This window comes from Myripristis murdjan, chromosome 13 (genome assembly GCF_902150065.1).
Source record: "Myripristis murdjan chromosome 13, fMyrMur1.1, whole genome shotgun sequence".
In the NCBI taxonomy this organism is placed as follows: Eukaryota; Metazoa; Chordata; class Actinopteri; order Holocentriformes; family Holocentridae; genus Myripristis; species Myripristis murdjan.
In genome coordinates, this window is record NC_043992.1 from 4569981 (window position 1) to 4597342 (window position 27362).

At 43.6% G+C, this 27362-nt stretch overlaps 2 protein-coding genes across 3 annotated transcripts; one reads left to right on the plus strand and one right to left on the minus strand.

Moving 5' to 3' along the window:
- Positions 1–154: 154 nt before the first annotated feature.
- On the plus strand, positions 155–7947 carry aqp11 (aquaporin 11). Its single transcript, XM_030066818.1, has 3 exons — positions 155–1002; positions 3445–3561; positions 6485–7947. Exons 1-3 carry the CDS (start codon positions 405–407, stop codon positions 6586–6588), a joined length of 819 nt encoding a protein of 272 aa, XP_029922678.1. The 5' UTR covers positions 155–404; the 3' UTR covers positions 6589–7947.
- Positions 7948–10195: 2248 nt separating this feature from the next.
- Positions 10196–19556, minus strand: clns1a (chloride channel, nucleotide-sensitive, 1A). Of its 2 annotated transcripts, XM_030067664.1 has the most exons (8): positions 19094–19212; positions 17449–17585; positions 16618–16752; positions 15645–15755; positions 14891–14896; positions 13857–14030; positions 13359–13425; positions 10196–10732 (listed from the first exon to the last, which is right to left on the minus strand). In XM_030067664.1, coding segments are annotated over exons 1-8 (750 nt in total). In that variant the 3' UTR covers positions 10196–10731. The 2 variants fall into 2 exon arrangements, with proteins under 2 accessions (XP_029923524.1, XP_029923523.1); XM_030067663.1 differs by lacking the exon at positions 10196–10732 and having other exon boundaries at positions 13355–13425; positions 19094–19556.
- Positions 19557–27362: the final 7806 nt, after the last annotated feature.

The following is a 27362-nucleotide window of genomic DNA, read 5'->3' on the forward strand; positions in this document are numbered from 1 at the left end:
AAGAGGAGGAGAGAAGAGAAAATGAAACAGCGGAGGATATGATGGATCTGGACAAGAATAAACGGGGGGCAGATGAGCAGGAGGAGGAGAGCAGGAGAGCAGAGGAGGAGGTGGAGGAGGCAAAATACTGAGCTGTCACTTCCGCACCATGTGAGCTATAGGGGCTGCAGCTCATTTGTTCCCGGCTGCACTCATCACCCTGCGGGGCAGAGCGGGTGGCAGCAGCCCGGTACAGTTGAGCTCCGTCTGGCGGAAACACACCGGGAGGCAGAGGAGACCAGGCCGTGGAGAGGACAGCTGAACAGCCCCGACGGAAGGAAGCTAGGCAGCCCGGTGAATCCGCGCCTCCCAGCGGCCAGAGGCACCGAGAGACACCGGGCAGGGAGCGCGGAGCGGCCGCGGAGATGAGTGCGGACGTGGCGGTGTCTCTGTCGCTGCTCGCGGGGATCGTCCTGCTGAGCGAGGCGAGCCGCAGGCTGCTGGCCAGGGCTCTGGCGGACACCGGGCTCGCGGTCTACGCGGTGGAGCTCGTGTCCACCTTCCAGCTGTGCTGCTGCACGCACGAGCTGAAGCTGCTGTCCGAGGTGGGCGGGATCGAGCCACGACTCGCGCTCACTTTGACTTACCTGGCGTCCGTGGTCCACGCGCTCACCTTCAGCGGGGCCATCGGCAACCCCGCCGGCGCGCTCGAGCACGCGTACCGCTCACGGCTCTCCGGCAGGTGCGCCCTGCAGCGGATCGCGTGCCAGTTTGCGGCGGCCTGCGTGGCGCGAGCCGCCGTGCCGTTGATCTGGGGTCTTGGCCTGTCGGGGCTGCACCTGCGGCACAAGCTGCTCGGTTTCCGGTGCGTCAGCCCCATCCACGCGCCGCTGCCCAAGGCCGCCGCAGTGGAGCTCGCGTGCGCCTTCGCGGTTCAGACGGCGCTCACGCACACGCGCGCGGTTGAGGAGAAGTACCGGGTGCACGCGATAGCTGCGGTCATCACAACACTGGTTTATGCAGGTATGATAGTTTTTATTGCATTCTGCTCCTTTCTATTCTATTCTATTCTATTCTATATCTACTCAGTCCGAGGTCTGACTCATGATCAGTGTTTTTTTGGTCTCAGTGGTGTCTGAACTGAATGACGTCAGAGGTAACCAGTCTGACTGGTAATGTGATGGTGGGAGGTCAGAGGTCAGTGAACACACATGAGGAAACACATGAGACTCCACGTTAACTCTGCAGAGACAGGAGATCTCTTACAGGCACAAAGAAAAAGACCTGATTGATCTCCTTGTATCCGGGACATTTCTGACGATCATAACTGAACGAATACAAAATAATAAAATGATGAATAGAGTCAGATGGGTGTGCATCCAGGTGGCCTGGGACTCAGGTAATGTGTGTGAGGGTATGAAGCCTCAGGAGCATCTGCCTCATGTCAGCTGGCAGCTGCTCCAGCGCATTTTACATCTCAGTTTCTGATTTTCTGACGTCTCCTGAGAGCAGCAGCACCTCAGAGTCCTGCATCTAAAGACATCACACAGACTGCTGCCCTGTCCACAGTATGCAGCAACTTCAACTCAACTCAACTTTATTTATATGACACCTTTCATACAAATATACAGCCTAAGTGCATCACAATGCAAGATTAAAAGAACAACAACAAAAAAAAAAAAACGATAGTGCTCCATTATGGCTTCCAAGTCGCTATATTAGTGCAGCCTATGTTTAAAATGTTGCCCATCATTTGAGGAGATAAAAGCACATGTATGTTGTAAGTATGATGACAAATCAGACATAGTTTATTGTTTTTCTCAATAATATGGCAACTTTTATTCAACTTAAAATTTAAAACTCATTTGTGTAGGCCTATGGTACAAATCTTGGAAACAATGTTTAACAATAACTGTTTTTTTCATAGTGGACCTTGAATGTATTGCGGTACCCCTATAGTTAATGATCAATGTAAAGTAATGTCCTGCTCAAACAGTTCTTCGGCTGCAATCGCGAGGAGAATGGACCTCTCGGCTTCCATACTTGCAATGCTTGCGTAATGCTACAGGTTGTTCAGAACTTTATCGTTTCTGTTAGCTTGACGTTACATACCGGTATGTCTACGCTGAATACACCCCAGGATAAGAGCTCAGCAGGGGTGTACTCAGTGTGGCCTGTGCTTTATGGTACAGGCCACAGGTTTGTTCACTCAGCACAGGCTCAGCAACAGCAAACAAATAAACTGCAGGGAATAAAACGCCATGCGGTTCAATAAATCTGATTGAAATTTGATTGAAAAGGGGTGTTTTCTGATTAAAGCAGCAAACCAACACCACAACCTTTAGCGCCTGCAGGAGTGGAAGTCACAAAAATGAACTCATAAAAACAAAAGTGACGACATGTGACTTGAACAAGGTGGTGATAAACGGTGATTTAATCATTTCAAAAGCAGTTTGATTAAATAACTTGTGACGTCCAAATTTCCCTTCAATTCATGCTTTAAAACATTAGTTTAATTAGTTAATTAGTTTAATGTTTGGCGTGAGTAGGCTAATTTTTGTCATTTCTCTCATAAATGAGTTATATTTTTATTGAATATCACGTTCTATTGCCTGCACTGTTAAATTGTTGAATTGCTCAGTAGTGTTTAGAATTGTGGTCAAGAAAAAAAAAGCCTCATGTAATGTTTATAAAGGCCGCTGAATTTCAGCATTTTAGTCGGGGAATTTAACCTCTTACTCTGTAATACCCATTACAGCACAGCGCTATGTGTCTTTTATTTAGCCATTTCCTCTGTTCACACTGAAGATGTACAGCGTTAGTGCTGACCTGTCAGTACTCAATAATGATAAAGTCCTCACAGGAAGACAGAGGGACAGAGCAAACCCTGCAATGTGCAGACATTTTGTCACTGAGTTTAATGTCAGGACTTTGTTTTAGCTTCGAGCTCAGAATTAAGGCTGCAACTCACCATTATTCTCGTTGACAGTTATTTTTTTGATAAATCAATGAATCATGAGTTAGCAGAGCCTAAAGTGATGCCTTCAAATTGATTCCTTAGTCTGACCAGCAGCCACACACACACACACACACACACACACACACACACACACACACACACACACACTCAAAACAAATAAATAATGTTATGACGATATGAATGGAGAAAAAGAAGACAGTCTGAGTGTTTTAGTGATGGCGGTGAAGCTGATAAGCTCATGTAAATGTAAGGTAAATGTCTGGGATCTTTACTTGATGGCTGACTAAAATGACTCATCAAAGTTTAATGAATTTTCTGTCAGTAGACTAAGTCATTAATTGACTAATTGCCAATTCCAACTGAGTTCATGTGTTCAAGACTTGGCCTGGAGTGGAGGGGTTTAAGGTGAGGTCAAGTGTGGTAATATGAATTTCTGTGTGTGTGTGTGTGTGTGTGTGTGTGTGTGTGTGTGCGTGCACATGCAGGTGGCAGCACAACAGGTGCAGTGTTCAACCCGGCCTTGGCTTTCTCCACCCAGTTCCCGTGCAGTGGGAACTCCTTCCTGGAGTACTGCCTGGTGTACTGGCTGGGCCCGCTGCTGGGTGAGTGCTGCCTCCTCCTCCTCCACCAGTCAGACTGCCTCAGACCAGACAGGACCGCTTTCAGGCTGTAAATGCCGATCAGACGGCAGATTTATACCACTGATTCTGTATATCTACAAAATGAATGAATGAGCTCCGATATGATTTTTCCTCCTTTTTCTCCAGCTCTTGGTTTCCATTCACTGCCACTAAAACGAGCTTTCAGAGACTCCAAACTTTCCTCACTCCTTTTCCTAAAAGCAGCAGCACTGGTTTGTTCCGGGGGATTTGTGCAGTCTTTGGTGCTCCCACATGATTTGCAGTCGGTTTGTCGCGGTGTACAATGTGGGTCAGACTTTTAAAATCAGTGGTCTGGTCCTTTAAGGCTGTCCAGAGTAAGAGCCTCACTTTAGGCTTTTGGAGGGGTTTCCCTATATCTTTCCCAAGATTTTTTCCATTCTCCCCCTTTTTGACTTCTGTTTTTATTTTTGATTTTATTTATCTAGATCATGGTGTCATTTTTGTTTTCCACAAATTGTGAGCCTGTAAAGCCTGTTGAGACTGTAACAGTGATCAAGGGCTAAAAATGAACTTGAATGTGAAGTTCTGAAAATCACCAGTTTTGGTGATTTTCTCAATGACGCGGTCTTCAGTTCCTGTACATCCAACATTTACGTCCTGATTACGTTTCTGAATATCCACTCTGATGACTGGTAGCTGAACGACACGGCAAACGCTTCATTTCTGTTTCAGGCTGCGTTTCCTCAGGCTGGTTGTAAATGTCCACGAGCCTTTACTTTAAGTTAATGTTTCCTCTGCGTTCTATGAAATCACATTTCTGCACGCATTGTAAGCTGGGAGTGTGTCTGCACTCTGTTGGCATTTTCCAAACCAAAGAGAAAGCCGGGCATCCCGATGGAAGTGAAGGACGACATTAGGCTACAAGAGACAGTGGAGGGCAGGACAGACAGTCCACCAGTGCAGATAACACAGGACAGAGTGTGTTGGTTCGGTCACTGAGGTTAGACCAGTGCACTTGTCCAGTTATGTTTTTTGTAAATTAGATGAGTTGTGTTAACCCTCTTGTTATATTCAAATTTACCAACATCTTTTATGTTTGGGGTCAGTTTGACCCCTGCAGTTTAAACCTCCACAAAATTATTATAATTAAAATTGTTACCAAAGTTTATGTGTCAGGTACTTTATGTTTCTTTGTTGATTACCTAAATAGCCCTTTAAATAAAACATAACTCCCCCTCACCCCCACTTATACATTCAGTATTCCAATTACGCCACTATGTAAAAATATACAAATCACCATACAATCTCACTGATTGACCTAAAATTGGCAAGAAATATCTTTTTGGTGTTTTAATGGCTTAATATTATTTCTAAGTACAGATTTTTGTTATTTATAACCGATGCGTTACAAAGTGTGTACAGGACATTGAAAACATATCATCATGTGAATTTCATGTTTAGCTGGTCGTGCCCATTACATTAGGAGAACTCATTAAATATGAAGCAAAAAAAATAATGTTAATCATATATTTAGAGACGTTAAACATTGGCTGGGGTCAAATTGAGCCCAAACATTATAGGGGGGTTAAGAAAAAAAAAAAAAAAAAAAAAAAAAGAAAGCCGCTAACGCTATGAGGATTTCTTTAGTCTGAGGCTCAGTGGACAGTTTCAGTGTCCTGTGTTGTTTCCGTGCTGCCTCGCACACTTTTCCACCTCAGAGCTCAGAGGTCTGACGTAAATCTGGCCACACACCTTTATGTCATTCCATATCCAGCACATTTTCCTCTCTGAATAAAAAACATAGTTAGAAGGTGCCTCACAACTCAATCCAATAAAATAATACAACAGTACAATAGGTTATACACAGTCAGGAATATATATGTGCTGCTGGGTTGGTGAGTGCTGTGTGAGTTTCTGTGGAGACAAACGAATCGTGACATAAGACCAATGAAGCTGGTCACAGAAGGGGGGGTGGGGGGTGGGGAGCGTTGGATGGACCAGTCACTCTGACTTTCACTCCAGAACTCTCCAGAACCCTGACGTCCAGTCCCAACCCAAGCCAGCCCTGTTTTTAGTGAGCAAACGTTAGCCAGCTGTGTCTGTTTGGCAGCTGCTCGGCCAGTCATGCTGAACGTGTTAACACAGATCTGATAAGCTGCTGAACTGAGCCTCACAGCTCACTTTCGACACACACACACACACACACACACACACACGTCCTTCAGATGCACCTCAGATACATATTAAATGTCTCTCTAAAGAGTTCAGGCCCTGTCCTCACACCGGTTCACTGCGTCCTGCTGGTCCCCCTACAGGCGGTGGGTGGACATTAACTGCAAAATCATTTTTAAAAAGTGGTGGTGAAGAAAAAGAGAAGGAAAAAGGAGGGAGGTGAGAGGGGAGCAGAAAGAAGCAGAGGAAGATGTGCTTTAATGAGACATTTCACAACAAAATAGAGGAAAAGTTACAAGAAGACTAAAAAACCAGGCAGTGTGCAGAGAGAGACACAGAAAGAGAGAGAGAGAGACAAGCAGTCCGGCAGAGCTGGGTTAAGCTCAGGACATCCTGTCTGTGTCTCAGTTTTCTGTGTCTTTGATGCGTTGCTCTCGCTGCTCGTCTCTCCGGTCCTGTTCAGGGTCGGGGCGCCATTGCAGAGCACCAAAGCTGCGCTGATTTGAGCTCAGCAGCGTTTCCCTCTGTCGCTGCGGCCGGTTTGTGAGAACGTGAGAGCAATGAGTCTGGGAGGAGGGCCTCACACCTCATATCCATATCCACCTCCTCATTCATTCATTCAAAACTCAGAAGTGTGTTAGAATAACTTTGCGTAGTGCACCTTTAAGCAGCCAGGGTTAATCTCAGTAATCTCTGTTCTTCCTGCCTGTTAATCTCATGTCCGTTAACGTGCATCCTTCTGATTTTGCAGGTATGATGAGCTCGGTGCTGCTGTTCGATAAGATCATCCCTCTGCTGGCAGCGAAGTCGGCCTCGCCTCCCTACCACCCCCTGCAGACCAAGAAGAGGAAGTAAAGAGTCCACTTAAAGGAACAGTTCACCTAAAATACAAAAAAACAACCCTCTTTTCCCTCTTACCACCTAGTGGAGTCTATCTATCGAGACAGTCTCGCTGTGATTTGGTGAGATGAAGAACGCAGCAGCAGCGGCTCTCAGAAAACTGTTATCTGTCCATGAATTTGGGCTCCGCAGGAAATATTTCCCAACTAAGCATTTTGTTTCTGAGGACTGTGGGTTATGTCAGCTATCCTGTGTTGTTTGCCGGTGAGTTTTTTTTTTTTTTAGGTACATTTTTGACATATTCAGTGCCGCAAACGCCCACTGAGCCCTGTTGTATTGAGGTGAGGGGAGACAGATTGGAAACCCCACCAAACCACACAGAAACTCTCTGAATGGACAGATTGCACGAGGCATTAGAGGGAATATATACTGTAGATATATATTTTGTTTTCTGGATGAAGAGCTCCTGAAAGCCACAACTGCAGGGAGGATGGATGCTTCATGCAGCTGTTTCAGCACAACTTTACTGTGTATTTCACACTCAGCCACACACTTCTGATCTCTGTTTTATCTTGCTCACCAAACTGCAGTGATGGCACTTTTTTTTTCTGGAGACTGCAATCTGAAAGTCTTACTTAAAATGGACTGTGATAATCCAAACCGTCAGTCTGATTATGGGATGATCTGACCAACAGAGCACACTAAACAGCCGACTCAAGGCTCCAATACGAGTACACTATTTTATATCAAGGAAGCACACATAAATGTTGTTTTTTCCTCTGTGGGTGTTCATAATCGTGCGGGCCAGTTTTCATTTCTCAGAACAGAAAAATATTTAGCATAGTCCAGTGTGTCTGTGTTCCAAATACCTAAAGGCAGGGAACAAATACGCCTCACACGCCTCAAATATTGAAAACTAAATATCAGTACAAGTGTATTGATAATGTGTCACAAGAGGAAGTGTGGCGATATAGCGATGTTTCAATATTTCAGTATTTTGTCCCGCCCCTAATTCACATAGCAGCAAAATGGGAGAAAACTGTAGCCTCACACTACATTTTTATTATTATTATTATTATTATTATTATTGTTATATGCCTGTTGACTGAGTATTGTAGACTATACATCATGCACACTGAGCCAAGCATTTATTCATGTATACAGTATATATCTATATTTAACAGAACTCTTTACTTGAAGTAGTTAGTTAATGCCATTGTCCAGGTGAGGTAGAGATGTGAGGTTTAGGACGTTTTCCTTTTATAAAGTGACATTCCTGAGACGCTCACGGTGGAGTCGTCTCCTGTACGGTTAGTTTCAGCACACATGTGAGCGGTGCCTTTGAATCCTCTGAAGAAAACATGTTTTCTCTTACCTTTTTCCGTAGTCTTTCTTCCTCTCTCTTTTCCGCTGTTCTCATGTGTTTTTATTGTTTTGTGGAAACTGGAAATGCAGGTCAAGTTGTGTCACTTGTCACCTTGCTGGACTGAGCTGGAAAATGAGATGCAATAAGATGAAACATGAGCTGCTGTGAGGCTGATGGAGGACAAATAAACAACGTGAATCATGTTCTGACACAGACTTTTAATGAAGTGGGAGAGGGAATATTTTTTTTTTTTTTTTTTTTTTTTCTGATTGAGACAAAAAAAAAAAAAACCAACAAGATCTTGTGCACTGATGACAAAAGGAAGGAAACGAAAAGAGGCTGACTGATGCGGAAAAAAGACAGACATTTATTTATAAAAATGTGCACAAACCTAGAGTTCAGAAGTGATGCTGATTTTTTTTTTTTTTCCAGTCTTGCATGTTCAGTAAAAGTTTGACCATCTTGTTTAGCATCAGCTGGCGTCTTTTAGGTTTCTTTCTTTTCGCTCAGGGTGAATTCTTGTTAACAAACTGTTAGGTAACATCTTCTAAAATTTTATCAGCAATCATCAGCGTGCATTTCTGTCTCATGCTGCCAGTTCTGTCTTGCAGATTCAAATCGCTCTCAGCAGGATGTAGCATAATCTTTTCTCTGTTGTCTGTCTCATCCTGCTTTGTGAATTATATCCCGCTTGTTCTGCTCTGACAGCCTCACGAGCTTCGAGCAACACAGGATCAAAATGCATCTGTGTGCTAATGGCGATTTAAGTGGCAGAATGCAGAGTGCTTTCATTCTGGTGTTAGAGGACAGAGAGAGAGAGAGAGGGATGAGAGGTAAAATTAGGAGGAGAGCTAGAGAACAGGAGTAGGAGGGCAGAAGGGTCAGAGAAAAAGAGAGAGCGGAGGTAATCTGATCATCTGGTTAAATCCTGAGCGAGGAGCAGGACCCAGTGGATGTGCATGTGGTCTGAGAGCGCTGCAGGCCGGGCTCAGCTGGAGCCACAGGCCTGCCAGGAGCACACTGTTGCTGGTGTGCAAATGGACAACTGTGAGGCAGAGCGGTGCCGTCGAAGAACACCTGACATGATCAGCCAACAACTCCCTGCACAGAGACGACAGACAGATTTCACAAAGGCTCACAGTGCCAGTCAACAGCTTGGACACCCCTTCTCATTCAATGGGATTTCTTTATTTTTTATTATTTTCTACATTATACTTAATACTGAAGACATCAAAACTGAAAGAACACGTGGAATTATGCAGTAAACAAAAAAAAGTGCTAAACAAACCAGAATATGTTTTATATTTTAGATTCTTAGCACCAGGAATGAGCAAAGTGTCTTCAGAGCAAAAAGAGGGTACTCTGTAGAATCTAAAATATAAAACATATTCTGGTTTGTTTAGCACTTTTTTGTAATTCCATGTGTTCTTTCATAGTTTTGATGCCTTTAGTATGAATCTACAATGTGGAAAAGAATTAAAAAAAAAGAAAAAGAAAAAACAAACTCTTGTCTGGTACTGTGTATCAGCATTTCCTCTGTAATGCTGCTGTTGAATACGGACATATGGGTGGCATGAACACATTTCATTGAAAAAGCCAAGACAGATTAGGTGTTGTTGAAATGTTCCTAAAAGACACAAACAGTCCAGTCACTTTTGTTCCTCCAGCCACCAACACTAATCATCTCCATCACAACCAGCAAAACCACTTTAGCACTCCAGTTGGAAGGGGAATGTTGGGCTGACCAGAGATTCAGGTTGATTCAAGGCCGACTACATGTGCAAATTTAAGAGTGACTTGCTTTTGGAATTGGATTGGATTTTGCAAAATGTGAATCTGTTTCCCCTTTTTCCTCTGAAACAGGAGGAAAAAACATAACAGAACTACTTAACATTATTTAATTAAAACAATATCCCCAGAACATTCTGGACAAATGTCCAGTTCAAAGTGTTTCGTGTAGAATTGGGCCAGTCTCTCTCCTGCTGTTGACTTCTTTTGGCAGCAGAACTTATGATTGAGTGTTAAATCAATTTGTTGCTCACCAACATGAGTCGCACCTGTCGGCCACAGCTGTGCAGAGCAGGTGATGGGCTCTGCAGCAGCACACACAGATGATTCTGTTTTAAAACATGATACAGTGGCACAAAGTCATCAGTTTTTCTGTTATTTTGAAATGCTTTCTAGTTCCATGTGTGTTGGCCAAGAAACCTCTGATGTCAGAGGGACTCAGACAGAAAAAACAAATACGACAGCAGATTTTTTTTCATACAAAAACTATGGATTTATTGACAATTTCATACAAAGACAACAGTTGTCCCTCTTAGGGAATATTAGATATCAAGCTGGTCGTTAGGTACAAAACATCAAGACTCTTTTTTTTGTCTGCTTACAGTCAGGAAGTAGGAAGTGGCCGAGTCAGGCTGCATCTCAACAGTCTGCAGCAGTTTACTGGGATGCATCTCAACAGTCTGGTGCAACACTTTTTAACACAACCAGGACAAGAGAATGAAAACAAGAAACTAGGAGCGCACGAGAGGAAAAACGTCAGCACAACGCCATTTCTGATCTGTAAACACAACATCAATGAACCGAGGTGACTGCAGACTGCTGAGAGGACTGAACAGATACACGGAGGGCCGGGGATCAAACAGGATGTGATACGTCTGGAACAGGAAGAGAGGACAAGTAAAGAGCTGCGAGGCGTTCAGGAAGCCTTGGAGAAGTGCTGCCGCCCTCTCGTCCTATCCCATGATGCAACACAGGTGCTGTGGTTGGTTCTGAGAGGAGATCCATCTGCAAGAGAGAGGGAAGAGCCTTATTAGATACTAGATGACCAGAGGCCTGTATCACGAAGCAAGCTCAGTTTTCCCTGGATTTCTCAGACCTATCTGGCTACACTAATCGAGATCGTGGTGATCAGGGATAACCGGTATCACGACGCTGGTTATCAACTCGCTAATTCGATCCAGGTTTGCCTCATCAAGAGTCGTGAACGCGCGCATATAAGGGGCGGGTTACGAGGCAGCAGACCAATCACAAACATGAGCAACAAGGAAAAACACAGCGTATTTCACAGCAGAGGAGCAGTGTATTATACTGGAAAAGTATGAGGAGGAAAAGCAAAATTTACAAGGATACAAGGATACTCTTGATTGATTAATTGATTGTATAAAAAATAAAATTATTAAACATGGAGGGGTGCATGGTGCATTAAGTAGTCTCAGCCTGAGGGAAGAAGCTGCTCTGTAGTCTGGTGGTACGGCAGCGAATACTTCTGTATCTTTTGCCTGACGGCAGCAGGGTGAACAGGCTGTGGCTGGGGTGGGTGTTGTCTTTTAGGATCCTTTTGGCTCTGCGCAGGCACCTCACCTCCCCAATATCACTGAGGCTTGGTAGAAAATTAATAAATTAATAATAATAATTATTATTATTATTATTATTATAATTAATAAATGTACACAATAATTAATAAATTTACACGAAGGCAGAATGCTTGGCAATGTATTGCCAACTGCATAAATGCGCAAGTTACACAGCAATGGCTCAAGTCCACATCTGACGCTGAAACCCATGAACTCACTGCACTGCACAGATGTGCTGCGTGTATGACAGGTAGAGCTGAATTCCTCCAGGTGTGACCCCTCAGGGGGTAAAAGGACATGGGAGCAAGTAAAAACACAAAAACACAACATAAGAATTTCCCAGTTTGGGATCAATAAAGTACATCTATCTATCTATCTATCTATCACAAGAACATCATTGCATTTGGTAAGTTTGCCTTTTTATTATAGCCTGTTATACAGGCTATAGATATAGATATATATCTACACTATATTACCAAAAGTATTCGCTCACCTGCCTTTACTCATACTATGAACTGAAGTGCCATCCCATTCCTAACCCATAGAGTTCAATATGATGTCGGTCCACCTTTTGCAGCTATTACAGCTTCAACTCTTCTGGGAAGACTGTCCACAAGGTTGAGGAGAGTGTTTATAGGAATTTTGACCATTCTTCCAAAAGCGCATTGGTGAGGTCACACACTGATGTTGGTCGAGAAGGCCTGGCTCTCAGTCTCCGCTCTAATTCATCCCAAAGGTGTTCTATCGGGTTCAGGTCAGGACTCTGTGCAGGCCAGTCAAGTTCATCCACACCAGACTCTGTCATCCATGTCTTTATGGACCTTGCTTTGTGCACTGGTGCACAGTCATGTTGGAAGAGGAAGGGGCCCGCTCCAAACTGTTCCCACAAGGTTGGGAGCATGGAATTGTCCAAAATGTTTTGGTATCCTGAAGCATTCAAAGTTCCTTTCACTGGAACTAAGGGGCCAAGCCCAGCTCCTGAAAAACAACCCCACACCATAATTCCTCCTCCACCAAATTTCACAGTCGGCACAATGCAGTCTGAAATGTACCGTTCTCCTGGCAACCTCCAAACCCAGACTCGTCCATCAGATTGCCAGATGGAAAAGCGTGATTCATCACTCCAGAGAACGCGTCTCCACTGCTCTAGAGGCCAGTGGCGGCGTGCTTTACACCGTTGCATCCGACGCTTTGCATTGCACTTGGTGATGTGTGGCTTGGCTGCAGCTGCTCGGCCATGGAAACCCATTCCATGAAGCTCTCTGCGTACTGTACTTGGGCTAATCTGAAGGTCACATGAAGTTTGTAGCTCTGTAGCAATTGACTGTGCAGAAAGTCGGCGACCTCTTTGCACTATGCGCTTCAGCATCCGCTGACCCCTCTCCGTCACTTTACGTGGCCTACCACTTCGTGGCTGAGTTGCTGTTGTTCCCAAACGCTTCCATTTTGTTATAATAGAGCTGACAGTTGACTGTGGAATATTTAGGAGCGAGGAAATTTCACGACTGGATTTGTTGCACAGGTGGCATCCTATGACAGTTCCACGCTGGAATTCACTGAGCTCCTGAGAGCGGCCCATTCTTTCACAAATGTCTTGTTTCACAGTCTGCATGCCTGAGTGCTTGATTTTATACACCTGTGGCCAGGCCAAGTGATTAGGACACCTGATTCTGATCATTTGAATGGGTGAGCGAATACTTTTGGTAATATAGTGTATATAGATATCTGATTTTCCTTTAAGGATATAGTTTACAGCTGAAAAAGGTAATAAATCACAACACTCAGCATACTGCAAAATGTTTAAAATTGCAGTGATATTGTATCATGACTCATGTGTCATAATATGGTATCACGCGGCCTCTGGTGATTCCCAGCCCTTGTCCTGACCGCAGCAGCCGGGTTCAAATCTGACCTCAGGCTGTTTGCTGCATGTCGTCCTCTCTCTCCCCTGCCTTTCCTGTCTCTTTCTCCCCTGCCTTTCCTGTCTCTCTCTCCCCTATTCATGTCAAATAAAGCAGAAATGCCAATTAAAAAAACAAAACAAACAAACAGCTTACCAGTGATCCACGTCTGCATCTTCAAACTGCCCGGCCACTGTTGTCCCTGCGTCAACTTCCATACCGTCTGCAAACATAACCAACAACAATAAATCCAAAGAATGCAACATTTAAAGACTGGACACATTTAAGAAAAAACAAAAACACCACACACCAAAAACACAGATAACTGTGTCCTTTCTTCAAAAGACCTCATTTCCAGTCAAAGGTGTTAATTATGATGCACGATCATAGCTCCAATTCATAATGGTGATTTTGTTTCCTAGCAGCAGTGATGTTGCAAGAGGTGGATGTCATGTTTTTCACATAGAGGAGATCTGTGTGTGTGTGTTTTTTTGCCAAGACAAAGCTAGGCCACTGAATGCAGAGCGCTGTTTTTTTTTCTAATGACTTACTGACTCAATTTATTTGACTGCTTTCACTGACCATGACACTCCCACATGGACAGCATCTGTTTTCTTAGAGGATACTCCCTGTACGTGTGTGTGTGTCCCGTACCTTCAAATTCTGCGTTGCTTTCGTCGGTCCGGACCCCGGCCATGTGGTACTGCTGGGCGACGGACTGGGCCAGCATGCCCTCCAGCCGCTCCAGGGTGGCCTGGCCCTCCTGCGTCAGCGCCGACAGACCCTCCTCGTAGGTGTAGAAGGTCGGGACGTCGCCCTGACCGTGCTCTGGGAGGAGGAGGCGGAGGGTCGAGGACGGCAGGAGATAAACAAGACAACCGATTAGCATCGAGGAACAAACAGAGGCGGGAAAGGGAGGGTGAGAGAGGGGAGACAGGAGTGGATGGGTGGATGGATGGATGGATGTACTTGATCCCAAATTTGGAAATTCTTGTGTTACAAGAGCGGGCGGTCCAGACACTGAACAGGAACAGCAGTACATAAAATACACCAATCAACACTAGAAGAGAGGCATTTATTTTGAAAAAATTATGCAGTAAAGTTACTTAAGTGTGCGGTGGTTTATTTTTGGCTTCTTTCAGAGAAATATATATCTTTAGAAAAATAAGCACAACATGTGACAAAATAAATAAAATTGCTCAATACAAAGAAACTTTGCAGACCCTGTAAGAGTCAGAAAAATAAAATGTACTAAAATCTATCTGCAAAATATCTATAGAATAGAACATGCATATATATAAATTGATGTATAATCATAATGTATAATTCATGATATAATTTCCGTGTGGCCGTCCCTGATGTCTGGTGCTGGGCAGGGAGGAGAGAGGTGAGGAGGGAGGGAGCACGCAAGGACAGGAGGGTGAAGAGGAGGCGAGAAGGCATGAATGGGCGGAGAGGTGAAAGGTGAGAAAGGGAAGATAAAAGAGGAGGAGACAGGAAGGGAGGCGGGGAGAGGGCAAAAGGGAGAAGGTGAGAAAGGGAGAAAGGGAGAAAGGAGAAAAGAGAGAGGGACGCTTTAGATGAAAGTGAGAAGGGGAGAGGAGGAGGAGAAACTGCTGAAACAACAATTTGTGTGTGAGACATTTATTCTCTACATAAATGTCAAGAGAAAAGGCCGGTCGTCTTACCTGCTTCTGTGACCAGTGAGCCCCGAGCAGCAGGGAGACGAACAGACAGGCAGACAGACAGGGAGAGAGAGACAAGGTGAATTAACGTGGTGGCCTGTTGGGTTACGTTGGCTGTCTTAGTCTCCGTCAGGTAATTTGTCTTGGAGTTTTTTTTTGTCCGATCAGCAGTGGATATCAAACGGCTGCATGCACTTTAAATTTTTTTATGTTTTTCTTGTCTTGTGGCCTGAACCAGACTCTGGGTTTCTTGTCTATATTAAGTTGTAAAAGATAATTTCACAAGGGTATGTCACTTTATCACCTCTATCAGTCCTCACACCACTGACTTTATGAATGAGGCAATATTAATGCTCTGTTTATTAAAAATATTTATTTTATTAAGTTAAGGGTTTTGTTCTAACATGCTGTACTGTATGTCCATTTTAATAAAGCAATAATGGACCTGACTTTCAAAACTCCATGTTTCACAAATACAACAAACCCTGCTCGCTTGAATGTTAGCATTTTGTAGAAGAATATATAATTCCCTTGGTCTTATTTTTGGCAATCTGTGTGTTTTACAACAGATCAAGGACGTTTCACCTTCTCTAACAAATCCTGCACAGACGATCATCTCTAATTATATTCCATGAGGCGCAGCACCTTCATACCAACAGTCGCTTTCTCAGATTAACAAACAATAGATAACATCTGCTATGACTGAGGGTGTGTGTGTGTGTGTGTGTGTGTGTGTGTATGTGTGTGTTCCTCTCACCTGCCTCCTCCACATCATACTCCTCTCCTTCGAAATCGTTGTCTGAGTCGTCGTCCTCTGGGTCGGGGTGCAGCGCTTGGCACTCACACATCGCTGAGAACATGGACTCCACTGCACGCACACACACGCGCACGCACACACACACACACAGTCCATCAGGTGCCTGATACTGAACAGTGTGACAGTGCTGCTCCTCTGTGGTCACTGTCAGCAGGCCTGGTGTGAACATGCCACACTTCCTGCGACCATCAAAGATTTTTGGCAAAACTGTGAAGACACACTTCCTGTCTTTTTACAAAGAGCTAAGATCCTGGTTAACTCAGCAACAAGCTTGTACTCTTGTCTGGTTTGTCCCTGTTTATTATGTCTTTTTCTAATTGTTGATAGTTACTGCTAAATGTGTTTGACTGTATCTTGCTGTAACCTGTTTACCTTCTTCTTTTAACCTCTTATTCTAACAAAAGCCCCTCTCGGGACGGGTGTTTTCAGTTTGTCTGTGGTCACTGTATGGCTCCTTATCAAATAAACAATAAATAAGACCCTAAAAGGAACAAGCATACAGTAACAAGACAACAAGACCTTGAATATTCAATTCAACTCAGTTTGGATTTTTTGAATTCCAAGCTCACAGTTTGTTAATGCCTCTATAATTTTCTAAATGTTCTCAATAGCTGTATCCATTTTTAATGTTGTTTTTTGTTTATTGTTTTCAATCTTGATGCTGATGACAGTCCAACTCTACGCGTCTGGTCAGCTTTTTCAAAATCAGTTTCCAAATGTGACACAGAGGTTTGTAGTGTCACACTGGTTTCAGGTTCCCACAGCTCTACTGGCACTGAAGCTGCTGATGGCCCCTGTTGAATACCTTTAAAAACCCACCACACGTATTTAGTATTAGAGGGAAACAGCACAATTTAACTTCAGGTTTTACAGATTCAGGCCAGAGCCTCAGAGCGGCGGCGCTGACACTCACGTGCCGCCTTGTCGCTCGGCACAAAGCGAATCTCTGTGATCACTCCTTCCTCATCGTCGTCGTCGTCCTCGCCACCACTGCTGGCGTCCTCGTCGTCGTCATGGACGTTCTCTGCCATTTCTGCCTCATTTTCATCTGAGGGGGAATTAAGGTGCACACACACCCACACACACATTTATGAAAAACTGTTGTATTGTTCACAGTGCAATACATTTGACAATACAAAGGCCACGATACGATACGCATCACGACACACACTGATACTGAATACTGGCCGTGTCCCACACAGAATTTAGTACAACAGCTATTTATTATAAACTGTATCTTGGCCAAGTAAAATTAAATATTTTGCAATCTAACCCACAGGTTGTTTGTTTGTTTGTTTGTTTTTTTATTCATTTTTTGTCTCTCATGCTTTGGTGCAGCAACAGTGCATGTTCACTTGTTTTTAAGTACACGTCCTGCAGACTACATGACTCATGTCCAAATCCCGACTTTTTGGTGTTTGCAAAAACAAAACAAAAACAAAAAAAGAAACAAACAAACAAAAAAAACCACAAAATGCTCTCATGTTTTTGCTCTTTGTTTCTATGTTGCTTCAAACAAAGACCTGCTGCAGCATCAATGTATTATGCCAATGCTGCCCCCTATTGGCTTTTTGGTGCATTGCACAATGATTGTCTTTATTTGTCAGGACTGTTGTATCAGGACTGGACCGTCTGTATCAACGCCTGCATCAGCACAGAGTTCATCACAATATCTATATCACTACATCGTTTTGGTTTTGGGTTTTTTTTTTTTTTTTGCACAGCCCTGATGTGCTCCCCTCACCGCTGAGCTTGGCGTTGACCATGACATACAGGTGCTCCTGTGGATAGGCGCTCAGGTCTCTGGAGATGGCATGCAGGCCGATGGAGGGATACTCCAGGGAGAAACCCATCCCCGACCCATCAAACCAGGACAGACGCCTGGAAAATACAGAGAGAGAGCAAGGGCGGGTCAGGCCCTGTTCATTAAGCCGGTCACCACTGCCCGGCTAAAAAGGTCCTAATACGATACGAGACTGAGGATTCCCAAAACTTTTCCATAGGTTCAAATTAATTATTTACTGACTGTAATGCTGCTTATGCAGTGCAACGTATGAAGCAGCCTTTATATTCATATTTGCTGATCACAGTTTCACAAACATTATCCATTATTGCATTCATACTATAAATAATTATTACCTGGACACCTAGATATTTGGAGTGGGAAAAAATCAATTCAGTTAACTATTGCAATTTTTTTTTTTTTTTTTTGTTATTACTGAATCGATTTAAAGACATTGATATTAATGAAACTAGATGAACTAGTGAATCTGTTGGGACCAAGCATGTCATGCAAGGAGGCTAAATATCGCTCCAAATTTAGGCTAAATTCTGGTGAGGGACAAACTGCCATTTCCAGCAGGGTCCCTTGACCTCTGACCTCCAGATGTCTGAATGAAAAATGGGTTCTCTGGGCAGCCACGGCTCTCCCCTTTGCATACATGCCCACCTTCTGCTAATCCCATGCAGTTTTGGCCACAAACCCTGCAGTCCACATGTGTTCTTGTGGCCTGTTGTAAAATGGTGTTTGTGCAGACTGGGGCCTAAACAGTCTTGGAGTTGCATCAGTTGGCTTTGACTGGAAAGCTGAGACTCTTGTGGATTCAATGAGCCACATTTGATTCATGTGTGATGATGTTTGACCCCATAGCAGCCAGTTCACTGACATCACTGTATAAAATGACCTATAGTGACCTCTAGGAGAATCACAGCCTCATGTAACTTTCCAGCCACAAACTAGAGGAGAATCCAAAAAAAAAATAAATAAATAAATAATAATAATAATAATAATAATAATAATAATAATATCGAATCACAATACTTGAATCAAATCAGCAGATCAGCATATTGTCCCTGCATACTGGATAGGACAAAATGTTAAGTCACAAAAGTTTGTTAACCCTCGCAGCGGTAGTCGACTACAACAACAACAACAACAATAATAATAATAATAATAAAAACAGGCGACTACGATTACAACAATATTATAGTCATTTCATCACTTGCTAATTTCTCACAATGACTGATCACTTTAATTTCCAATGAGTATTTGACCTTATTTTAGACATGTAATACACTCAATGGGGGCTCGGCTAGTAGAAAACAATAATGTTTACATGAATAAACAGTGAAATTGCTCATTAGCTGCAGTGTGAGGGCAGGCCCTGAGGCTGGCCGGCCACAGGTCAGCCACTCCGCCACAGAGCCGCTCTGGAGGTACTTCACCCGGCCCTACAGCCTCTATACCCCCGTGTGCACAGTGCGGGGCTTGGGGTGTTTGTGTGTGTGTTTGTGTTTGTGTTTGTGTGTGTGTGTGTGTGTGTGTGTGTGTGTGTGTGTGTGTGTGTAGCGGCTGGAGGACAAGCAGCGCTGCGAGCATCGGCACTCACGTTTCCGCGACGTACAGCGTGCCGCAGCCCAAACCTTTGCCGTCCATGATCGCCGTGGTCTCCGCTTGCTCATGCCTCACCCCCTCGGTGGGTGGAGGGACGCTTTTCAGCAAAACCATCGTCCCAGATGGCGGATCCGCTGGATGTGACTGGATGTGGGGTGTCGTGGAGAATCTCGGGCAGGTTTCGAGTCGAGGCTGAGGCTGAGGCTGTCAACAAGGCGCCGTGACCTAGTTTGCGCCACAAAGCTGGCTAATTTCACCCGGAAAGCTCTTCAGCTGCCGGGCCTGAGTTAAACAGCGGGCCGGGCGGTGCTCTTCTTTTCCCGGGTCAGCGACAAAACAGGGGAAAAAACAGGCCGAGTGGTGTTTACAGTTATTAAAGAGGCAGAGTGTAAGGAAAAACCCCGTGGCAGGCTGCTGTTTAGTTCACAGGAAGCGCCGGGAAGCAGAGGAACGGCAGCAGGAGGACACACACAGGAAAATAAGAAGCAGAGGAAAGAGGCTTCCGCCGTCTGCAGGCTGGAGGTGTAATTGCAAGCTGGGGATTTAACCCTTGTCTTACCTCCAAATTTACTAACATTTTTAATCAGCTGGGGTCAACTTGACCCCAGTGATTTACACCTCCAGAGAATGGTTATAACAAAAACTGTTACCCGAGTTTGTGAATCAGGTACTTTATGTGTCTTGCTGGCGACCTAAATAGCTCTTTAACAAACAAACAAACAAATAAATAAATGAATAAATACCACTTTTAACACTTTTAAATACAATTGAGGCCAAAATTATTAGCCCCCCTGCAATTATGGAACATTTTCCTAAAATTCTTCCCAATATTTGCAGCATTGATAAAATTTGATATAATCAAACATTCACCAGTGCTATTTAGTAACTTTTGCTACATTTTGGAATATAAAATACATTATTGAGCGGGACAACAGTGGTCCCTCGTTAATCGCGGGAGTTACGTTAAAAAATAACCAGCAATAGGCGAAATCCGCGAAGGAGTCAGCTTTATTTATTTTTATTTATTTTTTTTTTTACAATTATTATAGATGTTTTAAGGCTGTAAAACCCCTCAATACACACTTTATACACTTTTCTCAGACAGGCATTAACATTTTCTCACTTTTCTCTCTTGTTTAAACACTCTCAAAGTTCAAACCGTCGTAGAAAAATAAGTCCAGTATTATAGAATGAAACCAAAGATCAAAACCTGTTTTCAGGCCCAAACATTTGTTTGACAAATAAAAATATAAACGTTTTCCTATAAATAATTATGATGGCTTTTAGAATTTAACGAATTTAATTTTAACGATCAACCTACGAGGTTGGACACATAAGAAATTATTAATAGTGACTCACGAGTATTTAACAGTTCCTAATTAAATTAAAATCCGCAAAACTGCGAGGCCGCGAAAGGTGAACCACGTTATAGTGAGGGACAACTGTACTTTTAGTCACCATGCCAAAGACAAAGGAAATCAGTCTTGAGCTCAGAAAGAAGATAGTGGAGGCTCATGATAAGGGAGGAGGCTATACTGCCATTTCCAAGCGTTTCACAGTGTCTAGAACAGCTGTATGTTGCATCATTGCCAAGTACAAGGCTGTTCGTACAAATTCCCACGAAAAATAATGCACAAATTTTCGTGCATATTCCTACGAATTTCCAGCAGCACGAGCGATCAGCGCGCCTGCGTGAGCCCCGAAGCGAGAGCCTTAAGAAAAATGGCGGACATTCCTTTTATTCTCAGTGGAAAATGCAATATTTTAAGAGAGCTTATGCATTCAAATGCGTTTTGATAACATTTCTAGCGGGAAATGTGCATTTTATTTCCAAAATCTTCGTTCAGTTAGTGTATATAATGTTTACTTTGTTAGTTATTACGAAGATTCTTTCAAGTTTCTATCATTGCTATGGCTGTTGCTATGGACGCTGCTACCACTGTCGCTGATGTAGCTTCCGCTCGGAAGTATTGTCCTCACTGTCACCATGGAAATCTGGGGAGGGAGGCGTGGGGTTAACCTGCTCTCACAGAAATCCGTGAAATGAGCATGATCTCCTAATAACGCATTGCGTGCTCCTCGCATGTAACCTGTTTTAATCGATTTCTATGGTTTTAATTCCGTGTGGTCACACAAACGGTGTTCACTGGAAGTCGGCGAGATTCTGTGACGTCACGCTGTGGGTGGTAGTTCATAGATCCCGGAAGTGCAAATTTAATCCGCCATTTTTCTTAAGGCTCTCGCTTCGGGGCTTGCGCAGGCGCACTGATCGCTCGTGCTGCTGGAAATTCGTAGGAATATGCACGAAAATTTGTGCATTATTTTTCGTACGATATCATACGAACCGTTTCATGAGAATACGTTGAGGCTTTGTGCGGGCCTGGAGTGGCCCGTGTTGCCCTTCAGGCCCAGAGCAAAAAGGACAACTGCAAAATATGATGTAAACAGTATTTTTACTGCAGCTGCTTAGCACTGTGCACATAACAAGGTGGAAGCTTGCAACAATAGAAGAAGAAAATAAAATATACAAACAATAAAATAAGATCAATAAAGAAAAATAAAATCATGTGTTACTGTCTATACACACTTTTAACTAATTTAGTAATCAGATTTAACCATGTTAACTAACGTAGCTCACCTGCAAAATATGATGTAAACAGTATTTTTACTGCAGCTACTTAGCACTGTGCACATAACAAGGTGTAAGCTTGTAACAATAGAAGAAGCGCAAGTTCGCCGTTTCCCTCTAAGCAACGGTCAAAATCACCTTCACATACAAACAGAGCTACTAAACAGTCAATGCATGATAATAATAAACTGAAAAATAAAAATAAAATCATTAACGAACTTGAACTTAATTGCAATGCATAAAAAAAATAAACAGACCTCTGTTTATACATCCCACACCCGCACAAAGCCCAGACCTCAATCCTATTGAGAATCTGTGGCAGGTGCACAAAGTGAATGTCGATGCTCGGAAACCACGCAATTTGGACCAGCTAGAACAATTTGCAATGGAAGAATGGGCCAAAATCCCTCAGGAGACCTGTGCCAACCTAGTAAAGAACTACTCATGTCTAGTGGAGTTGATGAGGAGTTGAATAATTAAAAAAGCTTTTTTTTTTCTTACTCTCCCATTGCACAACATGGGGATATAAAAACCTTGTTGTGGCTTTGGACTGAATGTGAACAGGGTGGAGAAAACCCTTCGGTACAATCAGTGTCAATCAGCTGGAGCTGCTGATCAATGTCCTGAGTCCTATCAGCTGAAGGAAAAGACGCATCATCACAACACTACAGCAGTAGTTTCCAAAGAGAGGTCCTGGATGGTGTGTCAAAGGGGACTCCACTATAGGCAGTGATCATTTCCCAGTATTTACTATTGTAAATAAAGATGTATATAAACAAGAGGGGTGCACATTCACAAGATTGTGTTTTAATAAAGCAGACTGGCACAGTTTTAGGGCACGGTGTGAGGAGACAGCATGTTTGCTAACACTTGAAGGGAGTATAGAGAAATGCACTAGACAAGTAACAGAGCATATCTTAAATGCTGCAAATCAAAGTGTACCAAAAAGAACAACAAAGGGTGGGAAGAAGGTGGTTCCGTGGTGGAGTGAGGATTGCAGAAAAGTTATAAAAGAGCGAAACAGGGCCTTCAGAAAGCTACGGAAAAATACGACACCAGAAAACCTTATAAACTTTCAAAGGAAAAGGGCAGTATCTCACAGAACAATTAAAGATACAAAAAGGAGGGCATGGAGAGGATTTTGCTCTGCCATAGGTAGGGAAGTAAAGCTGAAAGAGGTTTAGACTATGTTCAAACGGATGAGGGGGAAAAGAAGGTCAGTTAAAATGCCAGCATTAACTAGTGGACATGATATTATTATAACAAATAAAGACAAAACAGATGTGCTAGGTAAGGCATTTGCAGTAGTGCACAGTGGTGAGCATCTTGGAAGCAACCATAAACAGCAGAAAGAGCAGCTGCTTAGAGAAAACATCGATATCAGGGAGAAGAGGAAAGTATTTACAACAACACTGGATATGGATTTAACACTGAAAGAACTGAAAATAGCGTTAAAAAGTACTGGATATACACTCCTGATCAAAATTTTAAGACAAGTTGAGAAATTGTAAGAATTTGCATTTTGCACTGTTGGATCTTAAGAAGGTTCTAAGTAGAGCTTCAAATGCAAAAAGAAGAAATAGGAGTAGGACAAAAAAAAAAATTGAGTAAGCAATTTATGGCAAACAACCATTAAACTGAAATAGGCTGTTCATCAGCTCATCAAAAGTTTAAGACCACAGCCTTTAAAAGCCCAAATCTTTGCAAAAATGTGGATTCAGTATCATTTTCTGTCAGGTATCGACACTGTCATGCAGTGGCGGTTCTGCCCATGTTGCCGCCCTGGGCGAAATTACTGCCTTGCGCCCTTCTGTTCGAGCCGCGCGCGCATGCGCGCGCGCAGCGAAAACTTCCAAGCGATAACGGCCGCTACCGGTGCCCCTCTGGCGGCTACACGCGCCCCTCCCAGAGCAGGGGCGCCAACACCTGCACAAATACCTTTTTTGGAAAAATACTTTTTATATGGACAAAATCTTGTTTGCATAAAAAAAAAGCCACCGGTCAGCATCAGGCGGGCCGGTCGCGGCACCGGCTTGATGCCTACAGGTGCCGCGCCCATCCGGTCAGGTCTGCTGGATCTGACAGGTGAGCAGCACACACACACACTGCCATCCTCTCATTATAAATCAATTTTTGTTCATACGCGGCTGCAGCAGCACAACGGACAGTGACACAGACAACATGGTTGATTATTGACTGCGCAATGCGGCCATTCGCCGGTAATTGCGGCATCAGGCGAGCCTACCTACTGGTTTATATGCAAGCACAATACATGTGTATTTGCTTAGACCCCAATATTAGACGAGGGCGTTTTTTCAGGGCATTTTCAATGGAAAAAATATTGTCTTATATTCAGATGAATACGGTAATAGAAAACTGCTTTGCAGCAAGGATGATTTTTTTTTTTTTTTTTTTTTTTTTTTTTGCGCTCATGCCGCTCCCCACGTGACATGAAAATATGCCGCCCCGGGCGGCTGCCCGCTTCGCCCGTGCCTAAAACCGCTACTGCTGTCATGAGTGGAGGGGGCGCCATCATGATCTGGGGGGCTTTTTCCTTCAATGGAACAATGGAGCTTCAGGTTGTGCAGAGGCGTCAGACGGCAGCTGGCTATGTGGAGATGTTGCAGGGGGCATCCCTCATGACTGAAGGCCATCGTCTGTGTGGTAATGACTGGGTTTTTCAACAGGACAACGCTGCAGTTCACAATGCCCACCTGACAAAGGACTTCTTCCAGAGAAATAACATCACTCTTTTGAACCACCCTGTGTGTTCCCCTGATCTAAATCCAATTGAGAACATTTGGGGTTGGATGGCAAGGGAAGTTTACAGAAATGGACACCAGTTCCAGACAGTGGATGCCCTCCGTGAAGCCATCTTCACCACTAGCAACATTCCCACTAGCCTCCTGGAAACACTAGCATCAAGCATGCCGAAACAAATTTTTGAGGTGATTAACAAGAATGGCACAGCTACTCATTACTGAGTCCTTTTTTGAAAATTTTATTTCTATTTTAGGGTTTTTTTTTGTTTGTTTGTTTGTTTTGAGATATGGTCTTAAACTTTTGATCAGCTGATGAACAGCCTATTTCAGTTTAATGGTTGTTTGCAATAAATTGATTACTCAATTTTTTTTTTTTGTCCTACTCCTATTTCTTCTTTTTGCATTTGAAGCTCTACTTAGAACCTTCTTAAGATCCAACAGTGCAAAATTTAAATTCTTGCAATTTTTCAACTGGTCTTAAAATTTTGATCAGGACTGTACTGCCCCAGCGGAGGATCAGTTATCTTACGCCATGTTTAGACAGCTCCCAGATGTAACACTAAACAAAGTTTTAAAACTCTAATAAAATCTGGAAGGAAGGGGTCATACCAAGCAGCTGGAAAATAGCCATCATATTACTATTCAGCATGCCAGGAAAGGATCCAGCAAACCCAAACAACTACAGACCCATAGCCCTGACATCTCACATGTGTAAGTGGATGGAGAAAATAATTGTCAATAGACTGTCATATCTACTAGAGCAGAAAGGGATGTACAGTAAGTATCAGAGTGGATTTCAGAAAGGAAGATCGACAGTGGACACCCTAGTTAGAGTTACAAATGAGATAGAAAAGACCTTCAAAATGAAAGAATGGCAATAGCTTTCTTTGATATTGAAAAGGCATACGATTCAATGTGGAGGGAGGGGCTGCTCATAAAGTTAAAACAAATGGATATTGGGGGTAAGATGTATCATGGAGTTCCTGTCAGAGAGGAGGATAAAAGTCAAGGTGGGCACAGATCTTTCAAAAGAGTTTAAAGTAGAAAATGGTACCCCACAAGGAAGTGCAATCAGCCCAGTACTGTTTAACATCATGATAAATAATATGTTCTAAAACCTGTATCTGTGTATCAAATCAGTGTTGTATGCAGATGATGGGGCCATATGGATGAGGGGACGGAATGTGACATATGTAATGGAAAATATAAAGAACGCCATAAATAAAGTGGAGAAATGGTTGTATAATTGGGGATTCAAGCTGTCTTCATTATTATCATTATCATTATTTATTATTATTATCATTATTTACCTACATCCTACCTACCTACATCCAGCTGACAAAAACGGTCAAACCAACTGTAAAAACAGTTAAAGTGTGGACAGATGAAGCTGCAGCGGCTCTACAGGACTGTTTTGAATGCACGGACTGGCAGATGTTCAGGGATGCTGCTACCCAGGAGAACCATATTGACCTTGAAGAATACGCATCATCAGTGACATCATACATCAGCAAATGTGCTGATGATGTGGTAAAAATAAGGACAGTTAAATCATTCCCTAATGAGAAAACCTGGATGAATGGAGAGGTGAGAGCTCTATGTAGAGCCAAAAAAGCTGCCTTTAAGTCAGGTGACAAAGAAGCCTACAACACTGCCAGAGCAAAACTGAAAGCTGGCATCAAGGAGGCAAAGCGAAGGCATCAGCAGAGACTGGAGAGAGACCTCAACACCAACAACAGCAAAGACTTATGGCAGGCGGTCAAAAATGTGACAGGCTACAAAAGCAGGAGCGCTCCCATCATGTGTGAGGCCACGTTACCAGACGAGCTAAACACATTTTATGCTCGCTTTGACCTCCTCAACAGAGAGTCAGCTGTAAAGTCTACTCGGCCTACAGAGGACTGGCCACTGTCAGTATCCACAGTGGATGTGAGGAAAGTCCTGCTGAAAGTGAATATGAGTAAAGCTGCTGGGCCTGACAACATCCCTGGCCGTGTACTAAAAACATGTGCCAACCAGCTAGTAGATGTCATTACCGACATTTTCAACATATCACTGTCACAGGAGAGTGTTCCCACCTGCTTCAAGACAGCCACCATCATCCCTGTGCCTAAAAAGTCTGCAGTGTCTCATCTAAATGACTACCGCCCTGTGGCACTCACCCCCATCCTGATGAAGTGCTTTGAGAAACTGGTTCTCCAGCACATAAAGAACAACAACCCTGCCAGTCTGGACCCTCAGCAGTTTGCATTCAGAACCAACAGATCCACAGAGGATGCCATATCCACTGCTCTCCATTCAGTCTTCACTCACCTGGAGAAAAGCAGCACCTACATCAGAATGCTGTTTGTTGATTTCAGCTCAGCTTACAATCTCCCCCATGAAGCTGATTGGAAAACTGAACACTCTGGGCATCAGTACCACTCTCTGCAACTGGATACTGGACTTCCTCACAAACAGACCCCCAGTCAGTTCGGATTGGCAGTCTCTCCTCCTCCTCCACTCTAGTGCTCAACACACATCAGCCCCCTCATGTTCACGCTGTACACCCACGACTGCAACCCCCGACATGGAGAGAACTCTATTGTGAAGTTCGCGGATGACACCACCATCATCGGCCAGATTTCCAACAATGATGAGTTTTCATATCGGGAGGAAATCAACCATCTTGCAGAATGGTGCACAGACAACAACCTTCTGCTCAACGTCAGCAAAACCAAAGAGCTGATAGTTGATTTTTGAAAAAAGGAGGCAAAGACACACAACCCTGTCTACATCAATGGAGCTGAGGTGGAGCAAGTGAGCAGTTTTAAGTTCCTGGGAATCAACATAACAGAGAACCTGACATGGACTTCACATATCTCTGCCCTGGT

Coding starts and splice junctions, on each gene's coding strand:
- aqp11 (XM_030066818.1), top strand. CDS start 405: ATGAGTGCGGACGTGGCGGTGTCTCTGTCGCTGCTCGCGGGGATCGTC. Junction 1,003..3,444: donor CACAACACTGGTTTATGCAG/GTATGATAGTTT, acceptor GTGCACATGCAG/GTGGCAGCACAACAGGTGCA. Junction 3,562..6,484: donor CTGGCTGGGCCCGCTGCTGG/GTGAGTGCTGCC, acceptor CTGATTTTGCAG/GTATGATGAGCTCGGTGCTG.
- clns1a (XM_030067663.1), bottom strand. CDS start 19,212: ATGGTTTTGCTGAAAAGCGTCCCTCCACCCACCGAGGGGGTGAGGCAT. Junction 17,586..19,093: donor ACGCTGTACGTCGCGGAAAC/GTGAGTGCCGAT, acceptor TGTATTTTCCAG/GCGTCTGTCCTGGTTTGATG. Junction 16,753..17,448: donor GGTCAACGCCAAGCTCAGCG/GTGAGGGGAGCA, acceptor ATTCCCCCTCAG/ATGAAAATGAGGCAGAAATG.